This window comes from Pelobates fuscus, chromosome 1 (genome assembly GCF_036172605.1).
Source record: "Pelobates fuscus isolate aPelFus1 chromosome 1, aPelFus1.pri, whole genome shotgun sequence".
Taxonomy (NCBI): Eukaryota; Metazoa; Chordata; class Amphibia; order Anura; family Pelobatidae; genus Pelobates; species Pelobates fuscus.
In genome coordinates, this window is record NC_086317.1 from 235,654,328 (window position 1) to 235,668,290 (window position 13,963).

General features: G+C 45.2%; 1 protein-coding gene across 1 annotated transcript in view; it reads right to left on the reverse strand.

The window, feature by feature from the left end:
• MED13 (mediator complex subunit 13) overlaps positions 1 to 1,207 on the reverse strand; it is a 106,289-nt gene extending 105,082 nt beyond the window's left edge. Inside the window, exon 1 of the mRNA XM_063455261.1 lies at positions 1,067 to 1,207. Within this exon, the coding sequence (XP_063311331.1) occupies positions 1,067 to 1,132 (66 nt within the window). The 5' untranslated portion in view covers positions 1,133 to 1,207. The remainder of the gene's footprint in view (positions 1 to 1,066) is intronic.
• Positions 1,208 to 13,963: the final 12,756 nt, after the last annotated feature.

Genomic DNA, 13,963 nt, shown 5'->3' on the forward strand with positions numbered 1-13,963 from the left:
CAAATAACGTGAGTGAATCAAGACTAGAAACAGGCAAAAGAAGGCAATGTTAAGGCATAGAACTGGCAAGTGTACTTGAAAGAGGCATGGTCTGTGGATCTTAATACTAGGGCCTGGCCCAGCAAGCCAGCTTGGAAAATGGCTGCTTCCTGCCTCCTCCTTCCCAGACTCCACTCCCCCTGAGAAGACAGGGAGGGCTAAACAGAGACTTTGCAAAGACAGGTCTACACAGACACAGAAAATAACACAGACGAAGATAGTTTAAATGTGTGTTTGAAAACCAATAAACTATACATGCCACCTTTAATCTGTGTAAGAATTTAATGAACAGAAAATAAAATAGGGCACACTGTCATTTTTGGAAGAGGTTAAAAATTTTATTAAAAGCACAGAGATCAACTAATACTGCATGAAATAAAAACTTGCAGAAGGTCAAAAGGGTCGAAAATCAAGGGCAAACATTGAAGACTATGTATGATTTACTATCTATAGATCTGGAGATAACCTAATTGACTCATTCTACATAATACAATCAGGTAACACTGGTCAACAGTTCTGTAAAATGAAGAAAAGAAAGAATACTGATGAGACAGCGTCTGGCACTAGGTGTTGGAGCTTTAGGGAAGTTAAATATGGGAGACAGACATATGTGTAGGTGCCAACAGAAATTGACCACTAACCCTAGAGGGGAAAAGAAGTGCAAGACTAGAACTACAGTTCATTCTTGGTATTTACATCGTATCTAGTGCTTTGTCATTCACATGTGAAGTAGACAGACGAGGGACTTGGAGTGTGTTTACATTTGGTGTGTGTGTGTACACACAACAGATGCATTCACGCATTAACAGAGGTATTTATATGTACACACAAAATGCATTAATATACGCAGCACTGTGAGTGTGCGTGTAAATATATCGCTAAAACACACAGGTGCTGCTCACGGTAACTCTATCCCACCCACTCCTACTAACCCTGGCCTGTCCCACAGTGAGTGCCCACACAGGCATGTGGCTGTACCCCGGGGCATGGCTGGGGGTGGACACACGTTCCCCTCACTCATACTCACCAGACAGAAGAGGTTGGAGTGGCAATCCTCCAGACTGGCCCCGTTAGGCACAAAACATGAACTCATCCTCACAGCCAGAGCACACCCGCCATCATCCCGCCCCGAACAAGAAAGACAGACCGTGAAGCCGGCAGCACAGCCCGCCCCGGACACGGGCTCCCTAGCGGCTCGTGCGGCCGGTCAGTCCGGGGGCGCGGGGTGTCGGAGAGCGGCCGCTCGGGATGGTGCCGGCAGGCGGGCCGGTGAGGATGGGGGGGGCGGTCGCGGTGCTGGCGGTGTGGCCGGCGTTACATGCCCCGGTATCCGGGCGGTGTCTGAGTCCTCCCTCCGCCGCCGCTGGTCCCCCGGCTCGGGGCGCAGTGCATGGCGGGAACCGCCCGGACACCGGAGTGCAGGGAGGCCGCGGGGCCCCAGCGGACACACACTCTGCCTGGGGGGCCGGTGGTGAGATCGAGGCCGGCCGCTGCGATCCTCGGCTTCCTCCCCTCACAGGATCGCCATTTTCCTCCGCCTCCTCCTCCGGGTGTCTCTCCTCTGGCGTAGATAGCAGGAGGCGGCTGTGCTAGTCCAGCTCGCCGCTCACACCGGCCGTCCGAGCTCCCGAACCGGGCCGACACCGAATAACCGGTAATAATAAATAAAGGGCTCAGGGCTGGGGGAGCCTTCCCATTTGAATTTACAGATTCCTTTCTTTAATGGCGGCCGAGGTGCCTGCTTGGCCTCTTGCCCGTGATTGGTCTGCACACAGTCATGTGACGCGCAGTCGGCGCTGCTGATTGGCCGTTGCTGGCTGTGGCTCAGAACGAACGGAGTGGGGGGGAGGAGCGGAGGAGTTGCGATGGAAAACAGCCGCTGGATGTCGCCTTCGCGCTGCGAGAAATGGTTTCTCACGGCAGCGCCACACGCTGGTGATTCCGTGGTAGTGCACGCTGAAGAAGAAAAAAAAACTTGCTAGCCCCGCCCACATACAAAATATTTCATAAATAAATTGTTTACATACAAGTGTTGTAAAGCATGGTATGCAGTTTATAGTCTGGGTTTTGTCAATTAAGGATAAAGTGACACTTTATAAGCAATGTAACCACTTCAGTTCACTTTAGTGGTTATCCTGCTTATCTGGGCACTGTCTCAGGTTTAGTGGTAACATTCTCTGCATCTTTTGCGTTATCGGGGCCAATTTTATCCAAACTGATGGTAATAATTGGCTCTGGGTGGGTTAGCCCAATACTTTCGGCAAATTAATGCCATCTAGGTCGGACAATGTTGAAACCATTTGATATTAAAAGGATACTTCAAGCGCCAAAACAACTTAATGAAGCAGTTTTAGCAGATTATGCCCCTGCAGTCCCATTGCTAAAAATGACTTTTGTTTCTGTTTATGCAGCCTTAGTCACACGTCCCCTGCTGTGACTCACAAGGCCTGCATGAAAAAAAAAATGGTTTCATTTTCAATCAGATCTTCAGCACACAGTGTTTACTTTATCTCCTGCTCTGTTAATTATACTTTTATTACACACTTGATTCAGTTCTGGAACTCAGGTGCAGTAACAGCTCTCTCTTAGTACAATCCCCAGATATCCTGAGGGTGAGAACAGGATTCTGTTGGGTCATTGATGGCACAGGGGCTTTAATACAAATAACAGAAAAATCCAAGGCAAAGGTATTCAAAGAAGAGTCAGGCAGAAATCAGAGTCAAACGGTCCAGAGGTCAGGGCCAGGGGTGTCGCTAGGGTGGGGGCAGAGGGAGCCATGCCCCCCGCCCCCCTATATCAGGTTGTGCCCCTCCCTTGTGCCCCTCCAACTGAAACTCAAGCTATGGTTCACTGGGTTCCCTCGATGTTAGTGAGAGCCCAGCCCCTGAGCAGATAGATCCTACAGACATGACTTGGTATCTGTAGCGGAGCTGCAATATTAAAATCAATATCTCCGCTGGTAGACTGTAGAACATCAAAGAAAAGTGCAGTGTAGTAATATAATCCCAATTTCCCCAGTAACCGGACGATACACAGTTCTGGTAGTCAACTGATTTTTATTCAGCCACAGCTGGCTTTTATGCAACTCCCCATGCAAGGGGTTTCTTAATTCACATTCCAGTGGTTTTCCCCTGGTGGACTTGAGTGGAGACATGCAACGAATAAACTTTTCACAAACTCCTCCTCTGTACTTTGGAGATGATTGAGTAAGAACAACTCTTTAATTACATTATCTCCCAGGTACAGAAAATATACAATATTTATAACATCCTAAAATCCCATTTTAATACTTCAGAACCCCCCAAAAGTTACTTTGTCGAATAGCTGGGATCTGAGCGCCCACTTTGTCAAAATATCACTCAGATCCGTTTGGTGGTTTCGGAACTCCATTCGAGTAAAGTTAAGACCGGTCGACCACGAGGTGAAGCCCCAAAACAGTTCCAGAGATTATTATGCTTTGATTGCTCTTCTTTCGGGAGTATCAAACAAAGAAAATAACGAATGGAACCATTCGTATAGCAGGGGATTGTGTGCCCCTCGTTCGGGAGTTTGTTTTATACGAATGCAGTGCTTTCCAGGTGAACTGAACCGAACACACGAAGGGGTGGTAGTTCAGCAGTCTTTGTACCGACGAGTGTCCCATTATAGTTCCATGCACTCGACGACCAAACACCGCTGTCTGTGTTCATGGAGAAAGATGGCCGCCACCACGTGTTTGGTCATACGAACGACGGCCACCCAGCCGACCGCCAAGAACCTTGCAGTTTCTAAGTGTAAATAAGGTTAATAGGGTCAATTGGAAGCACACGACTCCCCTGGGTGGTCCAACTGTTGGTAGATGGTTCGGTATACGAACAATATAGCTCCAGTCTGTTTGGGGGACCCCAATTGTCAAACCAGATAAGTCTTTGACATGAACAGAACAGTCTACAATACAAATAAGTGTCTGGTTCCGCCACAGTATCCTGGCTGCCCCCTGCCTGTAAACAGCGGACACACGCTGGAGGGAGCAGGAAGCAGCCTGTGCTCACTGTGCACCGCTCTCCTGCTCCCACAGCAGAAACAAGAGGAGACTTCCTGCAGGCTGGAGAATGGATCCTCCTCCACAGAATAGGTGTGGCTCACATGGAGCCTCAGGGGGCTTATTATTTTGTGTATGTTTGTGTGTGTGTAAATAAAGTGTGACTGTAAACTGGTGTGAGTGACATTGTGTGTATTTTTCAGTAAGAGTGTGTTAGTGAAAGTGTGTGTATATTTAATAATAGTGTGTGTTAGTGAGAGTGTGTATACTTAAAGGAACACTATAGTCACCTAAACAACTTCAGCTTAATGAAGCAGTTTTAGTGTATAGATCAATCTCTCAGGCTTTACTGCTCAATTCACTGCCATTTAGGAGTTAAATCCCTTTGCTTCTGTTTATGCAGCCCTTGTCACACCTCCCTTGACTCTGACACAGCCTGCATGAAAAAAAAAAACTGGTTTCACTTTCAAGCAGATGTAATTTACCTAAAACAATTGTATCTCTTGTTCTGTAAATTAACCTATAATCACATACAGGAGGCGTTTGCATGGTCTAGCAAGCTATTAACATAGCAGGGGATAAGAAAATCTAAATTTAACAGAGCTTGCAAAAAAAAGAAAGGATAAACTTTAGATGACTATTTACAGGAAGTGTTTAGGAAGGCTGTGCAAGTCACATGCAGGAAGGTGTGACTAGGGTTCATAAACAAGTGATTTAACTCCTAAATTGCAGAGAATTGAACAGTGAGGCTGCAGGGGCAGGTTCTATACATCAAAACTGCTTCATTAAGCTACAGTTGTTTTGGTGACTATAGTGTCCCTTTAATTATAGTGTGTGTTAGTGAGCGTGTGTGTATACTTTATAATAGTGTGTGTTAGTGAGAGTGTGTGTATACTTCATAATAGTGTGTGTTAGTGAGAGTGTGTGTATACTTAATAATAGTGTGTGTTAGTGAGAGTGTGTGTATACTTCATAATAGTGTGTGTTAGTGAGAGTGTGTGTATACTTCATAATAGTGTGTGTTAGTGAGAGTGTGTGTATACTTCATAATAGTGTGTGTTAGTGAGAGTGTGTGTATACTTAATAATAGTGTGTGTTATTGAGCATGTGTGTATACTTAATAATAGTGTGTGTTAGTGAGAGTGTGTGTTTACTTCATAATAGTGTGTGTTAGTGAGAGTGTGCCGGTGACATTGTGTGTATACTTAATAATAGTGTATGTTAGTGCGAGTGTCAGTGACATTGTGTGTATACTTCAATAAAAGTGTGTGTGCTAGTGAGAGTGTCGGTATAATTAATAAAAGTGTGTTTTAGTGAGTGTGTCAGTGACATTGTGTGTATACTTAAGTAAGAGTGCGTGAGTGACCATGTGACCAATTATATTCATAATACATATTATAGATGATATTGAAAAAAATGTTTTACTTACAGTAAACCTGTCAGACAGGTTCACTGTAACATTAATTAAATTAAAGGCCAAAATATTATAAATAAAATCCCACCAAATGAATTAACCCATCGTTAGTGATGTCCCGAACGGTTCGCTGGCGAATAGTTCCTGGCGAACATAGCTTGTTCTCGTTCGCCACGGATGGCGAACATATGCGATGTTTGGTCCGCCCCCTATTCATCATCATTGAGGAAACTTTGACCCTGTACCTCACAGTCAGCAGACACATTCCAGCCAATCAGCAGCAGACCCTCCCTCCAGGACCCTCCCACCTCCTGGAAAGCATCCATTTTAGATTCATTCTGAAGCTGCATTCTTAGTGAGAGGAGGGACAGTGTGCTGCTGCTGATTTAATAGGGAAATTGATAGCTAGGCTAGTGTATTCAGTGTCCACTACAGTCCTGAAGGACTCATCTGATCTCTGCTGTAAGGACAGCACCCCAAAAAGCCCTTTTTGGGGCTAGAACATCAGTCTGCTTTTTCTTTTTTTTTTTCCTGTGTAATCTAATTACAGTTGCCTGCCTGCCAGCGTGTGTGTCAGGCTCACAGCGTATACTGTGCCCACTTGCCCAGTGCCACCACTCACATCTGGTGTCACAATAGCTAGCATTTAACAAAAAACAAACCTTTTTTGACTGTAATATAATAGCAGTCAGTTTCCTTCACATGTATGCGTTTCAGGGCCTGCCAGGGCACAGTGTCACACCAGTGCAACTCATATCTGGTGTAACAGTAGTGTACATTTAAAAAAAAAAAATGACAGGCAGAGGCAGGCCACCCCGCAGGGGCCGTCGTGGTCGTGGTGCTGTGATTTTTGTTTAAAGGGGAAACCTGTTATATTTATGGTTTAGTTGTGTTGCTGTGTGGACTGGATTATATGAAAACCAAAGGACTGTGCCTGTTGTTTACCCTAGAGGACCGTGCTACCTGTTGACAAGGATCACAACATCAACGGCATCCCCCCCAGCTCCCCAGGTACTATTCCACATCCCGGATACAGCAGTGTCACACCGTCCTGAGGTTGACTTGCCTGAAAGCAGAGAGTCACACCGGACCAGCACTCCTGTCCGCCCTGAATGCACAGGTGGATCAGTGGCTGACTCCGCACCAACTGGAGATCGGCAAAGTGGTTTGTGACAACGGAAGAAATTTGTTGGCGCCATTGAATTTGGGCAAGTTGACACATGGCACATGTGTGTAATCTGATTGTACAACGCGTTGTGCTTAAGTACCCAGGCTTACAGGACGTCCTGAAGCAGGCCTGGAAGGTTTGTGGCCATTTCAGGCGTTCCTACACGGCCATGACGCACTTTTCAGATATCCAGCGGCGAAACAACATGCCAGTGAGGCGCTTGATTTGCGACAGCCCGATACATTGGAATTCAACACTCCTAATGTTTGACCGCCTGCTCCAACAAGAAAAAGCCTTTAACGAGTATTTGTATGACCGGGGTGCTAGGACAGCCTCTGCGGAGCTGGGAATTTTTTTGCCACGTTACTGGACGCTCATGCGCAATGCCTGTAGGCTCATGCGTCCTTTTGAGGAGGTGACAAACCTAGTCAGTCGCACCGAAGGCACCATCAGCGACATCATACCATTTGTTTTCTTCCTGGAGCGTGCCCTGCGAAGAGTGCTGGATCAGGCCGTAGATAAGCGTGAAGAGGAAGAGGAAGAGTTGTGGTCACCATCACAACCAGAAACAGCCTTATCAGCATCGCTTGCTGGACCTGCGGCAACGCTGGAAGAGGATTGTGAGGAAGAGGAGTCAGAGGAGGAATGTGGCTTTGAGGAGGAGGAGGAAGACCAACCACAACAGGCATCCCAGGGTGCTCGTTGTCACCTATCTGGTACCCGTGGTGTTGTACGTGGCTGGTGGGAAGAACATACCTTCAGTGAGATCACTGAGGACGAGGAACGGGACATGAGTAGCTCGGCATCCATCCTTGTGCAAATGGGGTCTTTCATGCTGTCGTGCTGATACCGGAGAAACTGACGGAAGCCAAGCTAAGAGAGATGGACACAGGTTTCTTCAGGAAGGAAGAGATTCTTTATTCGGTTCACCGATCGGGACTCAGAGGGACTAATGTCACCAAAATACAACAAGATCTGAGCCCCGGACAATAGTGTAGGCTCCTTATATAGGCATGTAACTCCTCCCATAATAAGCTCCACCCACACATTCTCTTACCCAATCAATCGAACAAGAACTAACTTCCTGTTTGACCGCATGGCTTGCCCAGCACAATGGAGGAGGGGAATACTACATCCGGTATGCTCGCACATGCTCCGTACACTACTGATCGGATCTTTGCCACGTGCAACCAACCGACCGATACACCAGTATATACACGTACACATGCCACGTGGTGATCTCGGCCTACTAAATTTATTTTTACCGAGATTCCACCACATTCCCCCCTTTGATGCCTCTGATATTTTCACAATTACGGAGGCATCACTTAACCATACTTTGCATATACCTCAGGTTGCCATGAACCAGACCAGACTTTGCGATTTATGATATGAATCCCTCAACATTCCTCTTCCTGCACTGGTTCTCCCTGATTTAGAGCCTCATATCTATATATGGCCATTATCTGTGCAGCAGCCTTTCTCTCTGCTATATTTTCTATGATGCTCTGCACAGACCTAACTACCAAAGGAACAAGACATGGTAGGCCAAGACACAGCATTAAGATTAGCATGACTCCACCTACCAATGCCTTAAGTCCTCCAAACTGCTCATACCAATTACCAAACCAACTACTTGGATTATACCCTTTCCATACCTGAGTAGGCACATGTGCTAGTTTAACCATATGGCTAGTAAGCTCAGCTATTGCTTGCCCTTCATCATCTATTTGAAGACAGCAATTGCTTAGGTTAAACTTCCCACATACACCTCCCTCTACTGCCAATAGGTAATCCAAAGCTAATCTATTTTGGTAAACGGCTGTCCTCATCCTAGTATTATGCTTCGCTAGGAGATTGAGCGCTTGTGAGGTCTCATTGGTAATTATCTCAACCACCGCCTGTAACCTTATAATGCGGTTGAGCATATATATTGGGGTTCTATATCCAAACGTACCATCCCCTGCCCAAGTGGCTGGCCCATAATAATCTATAATACGCTGGGGAGGCCATTCATTATCTTCCCAGGTACCTATCTCTAGGGGTCCCCTTTTCTTCCTATGATTCACATCATACACTTTAACTCCCAAAGTCTCTCCTGTTTCAATAGGCAACAAGAAGAAGGATGGTTTGAGCATACCTAACACACATGCCCCTTCCCAGTCCTGTGGTAACTCCGAATAGGCTTTCTTACCACAGATCCAGTACAAATTTGCTGGGGCTTTCCAACTAGATGTGATAGATAGATCAAACCACACGTCCTTTAAATTGGCATAACTTGCAAACTAGTTAGGTGGTTCTGAGACATTTGAAGCCGACCACAAGGTTGTATTCTTTGTATTATCATCATAAGCTTTTTGCCCTAGACAAGTTAATTCTCCTACAGAAGTATTATACATTATTCCTTTCCTTGCTATGCAAACATAACCTATGATGGAGGTCTTTAATCGCCACTCAGATTTACCTCTAACACTCATTTGATAATCGGCTTGAGAAGATATTATTTGTTCAATTGTCTCAGAATCAGAATACATTACCTCCTTTGCTTCCCAGGGCCATTGGTCTCCCATGTTAGTACCTCCACACACATAGCAGTTGGTCACATTAAGACTACCAGCAATACTCTCAGCTAGATCAATAAACAGGTTTTTAGCATTATGGGGGATCTTATTTTCTACACTCATCTCTTCATAAAAAGAATGGAAAACCTGATGAGTTTGGGATGCTACGGTATCGGTCTCTATCCCTATAAATAATATTGTCCCAGGATCCAAACCCGTCCCATATATCTGGAACCCAAATAAGTTTCCGAACCTATCTATGAATTGTTCAGGATTATTGCTAAGTATATGGACTGGGTTACATTCCATAGACTTACAATATGGTTTGGTAGGCAACTTAGTAACAATCATATCCTTATCTACTGTCTGTCCCCAAGTTGCCCATCCCACACAAGACCAATATGGGCAATAATTATAATCCTTATCTGGGCATTTTGGACTTACATACTTGTTTTTACTACTGGGACAAATATACTTATCGTTAGACACATACGTTCTCTCCCACTTAAGATCCCCGCATACATTCCACGGTTTTCTACCACTTGATATCGCCTTACATGCATCAAATAGCAGAACACCCGAAGAATGTACGGTTTCTAATACTGTTTTATTTATTAGGGTCCCCTGTGGGTCTCCATTCCGGAGGGTCAACCAAATTGTACGGGGTTGATACTCTGGATTGAAGCACTTAGGTTCTACTCCTAAATGGCATACACTATACTCTATACCTAAGTATCTACACCTGGATACATATCCTTTACACTCATATTGTGAATGCCAAATTAGGGTCTGGGAAATATGATTACCTGTTATAGTAGTCTTAATGCAAACCTCACAGCTAGGTGTGTTGGTACCTCTACCTTCCTGAATAATAAAAAACATAAAAATACACATTATCAAGAGCACTTCTTTCGACGTCTTCATCCTCAGTCTTCGTCCGTGCGATGGCACCTCAGCTTCCAGGATGTAAGGGCTGCAAGGAATGGAGTTCTGCTCTTCCCTTCACAGAGGTCCCTTCGAGACACCCTGGCTATGACACGTGGGTAAGTGGTCAGGCTTTATTATGGACGTCAAAAACACTCACTTGCTGATCTCTTTAAACACACTTGTAATCCCGATATATCCTCGTCACTCAGACATGCGCTTTAACCGGATCTTGCAGGGATTCTCTGGATCTGGTGTAGCTTGCCAAGAATCTACTGCTGCTGGTTTAACCCTGGAGTGATGAATCCACGGAGTCACTTCAGCCACCTTTATTGCTGTAGGGGTACACAAAAGAACAACATAAGGACCCCTCCACTTAGGCTCTAACGGTATACTGTTCCACTCTTTAATCCATACTTGATCTCCTGGATGATAGCTATGAACAGGGGGATAAATATTCACAGGTAATCTATCTTGTACCCATTTCTGTACCTCCTCCATAGTTTTACCCAACTCTACAACCTGCTGCCGGGTAATTCCTTCTCCCAACTGACTCAAATACCCCCTTAAGTTACCAAGTACGGGAGGTGGACGCCCATACATGATTTCAAAAGGTGAGAGACCCATCCTTCTGGTAGGTGTACTACGAATACGTAACAGAGCTATGGGCAAAAGAACATTCCACTTAAGCTGAGTCTCTTGACACATCTTTGCCAATTGGTTCTTAATAGTTCTGTTCATCCTTTGTACTTTCCCAGAGCTCTGAGGTCTATATGCTGTATGAAGCTTCCACTTAATACCAAGCATATGAGTCAGTTGTTGTAGGCACTGATGAACAAAGGCTGGACCATTATCCGATCCTATAGAGCATGGTAGTCCATATCGGGGTATTATTTCTCGCAACAGGAATCGTACAACTTCTCCTGCTTTCTCTGTGCGAGTAGGACATGCTTCTACCCAACCTGAATAGGTACACACAACTACTAGTAGGTAGAGATGTCCACCGGTTTTGGGCATTACTGTATAGTCTATTTGAAGATCGGACATAGGGAGTCCCCCCATATACTGGACTCCTGGTGGTTTCACTGGTCCTTGCCTTGCATTATTCTTAGCACATATTACACATCTTCGTACAATGGCTTGAGTCAAGTTGGACAATATTGGTATGCAGAAATGTTTTCTGAGAGATTCTTCCATACTATCTCTTCCAGAATGTGTCCCGTTGTGATAGTTCTGGACAATTTCTACAGCTAGTGATGCTGGAATAACTATTCTTCCATCTTCTAACTGATACCATTTGTTCTCCAGGTATTTCCCAGTTTCAGTCTTTAACCACTCTTCTTCTTGAGCTGTATAAACTGGAGTCCATTGAGACAGTGGAGTCGGTATAAGAGCAGCTATATGTTCCACATACTCCTGTCTTCCTGATTCAGCGGCACGCTTAGCTGCATTATCTGCCATCCGATTTCCTTTGGTTACGTCACCATCACCTTTCAGATGCGCCCGACAATGTATAATACCAACTTCTTTAGGTTCCCATATGGCTTCCAGTAGTTGCAATATTTCAGCTGCGTACTTGATTTCTTTACCCTCTGAGTTCAATAATCCTCTTTCTTTATACAGAGCTCCGTGGGCATGAGTGGTTAGAAACGCATATTTGGAGTCCGTGTAGATGTTCACTCTTAAACCTTCAGCCAATTGTAACGCTCGTGTAAGTGCAATTAATTCTGCCTTCTGTGCCGATGTTCCTTTTGACAATGGCCGTGCTTCTATCACCTTGTCTATGGTAGTCACTGCATATCCTGCATAGCGAATCCCTTCTTTCACATAACTACTGCCGTCCGTATAGTACTGAACATCAGGGTTCTGGATGGGAAAGTCACGAAGGTCTGGTCTACTTGAGAACACTTCATCCATCACCTCCAGGCAATCATGTTGACTCTCAGTAGGTTGTGGCAAAAGGGTAGCTGGATTTAAGGTGTTAACAGTCTCTAAATGCACTCTTGGGTTTTCACACAACATAGCTTGATACTTAGTCATGCGGCTGTTACTAAACCAATGATTGCCTTTATAGTATAGCAACGTTTGTACTGCGTGCGGGACTCGCACATAGAGTTCTTGACCCAGAGTGAGTTTATCAGCTTCGGCTACCAGCAGGGCGGCGGCAGCTACGGCTCTAAGACAAGGTGGAAGACCACTGGCTTCTGCATCCAGTTGTTTTGACATATATGCAACAGGTCTTTGCCATGATCCCAAGTACTGCGTCAATACTCCCACAGCCATTCTTCTTTGCTCGTGTACATATAAGTAGAATGGACGTGTATGATCAGGTAGACCTAATGCTGGGGCACTCATCAAAGCCTTCTTCACATCTTCAAATGCCTTTTGCTGTTCAGGGGTCCATAGGAAGGGATCGTGTTCTGTACCTTTTATAGCTGCGTAAAGAGGTTTCGCCAATATCGTATAACTGGGAATCCATATCCTACAGAAGCCTGCTGCCCCCAAGAATTCCTGCACTTGTCTTCTATTCTTGGGTATTGGTATTTGGCATACAGCTTCTTTTCTCTCTGGCCCCATTATTCTTTGACCTTCAGAGATATGGAATCCCAGATACTTGACAGTCGGCTGACACAACTGAACTTTCTTCCCGGACACCTTGTATCCTGCCTTCCAGAGAATGTGTAGTAGATCATGTGTTGCTTGCTGACATATTTCTCTTGTAACTGCCGCTATCAACAAATCATCTACATATTGCAATAGTACACACTCTCCTGGGATGGACTTGAAATCCAGTAAGTCTTGACTTAAAGCTGATCCAAATAGGGTAGGTGAATTTTTAAACCCTTGGGGCAGTCTTGTCCAAGTCATCTGGCGTTTTTAGCCCGTTACAGCATTTTCCCATTGGAATGCGAAGATACACTGGCTTTCCGCAGCAATTCGAAGGCAAAAGAAGGCATCTTTGAGATCTAGGACAGTGAAATAGGTAGCCCCGCCCGGAATTAAAGCAAGCAGGTTATATGGATTGGGCACAACTGGGTGTATACTTACGACCACATCATTGACTGCTCTCAAGTCCTGCACAGGGCGATACTCATCTGTACCGGGCTTTTGAACAGGCAACAATGGGGTGTTCCAGGGGGAAGTACAGAATTTTAGGATACCATACCGTATGAACTTATCCAAATACGATTGTATATTCTTCTTGGCCTTTTGTGGGATATGATATTGCCTTAAGCTCACTGGATAGACCCCAAGTTTCAGTTTGATTCGAATTGGTGGGATATTGCGAGCAAGTCCTGATGGGTTGTTCTCTGCCCACACTCCTGGTATATTGAACAAGGATTCATCACTCTTAGGGTTTTGGCTAGTCAACGCTGTATAAAGTCGCCACTCTTCTTCCTTTGGTACAGATATTGTCATTATACCTGAAGGTCCATTGAACTTTAAAGATGTTGTTCCATTAGGTAGAAACGTTATCTGCGCTTGTAGTTTTGACAACAAATCACGTCCTAGCAGTTGGACTGGACATTCAGGCATATAAAGGAATTGATGTTTCACCACGTGGCCTCCCAATGTACAGAGTCGACTTTTAAGAACCGGTTTAGCAGCACTCCTTCCAGTTGCTCCTATTACAGTGATGGTTCTTCCAGATGGAGGAGCAACTAGGTCAGTCACCACCGAATGTTCCGCACCAGTATCGATCATGAACGCACTCCTTTTTCCCCCTATTGATACATTGACCATAGGCTCCGCTCGGCCAAGGGGGATGGAGCCCGGTCGGTATCAATAGTCCTCCATGACCGTGTCAGCCAATCCTACAAAGTCCGTATCTTCTC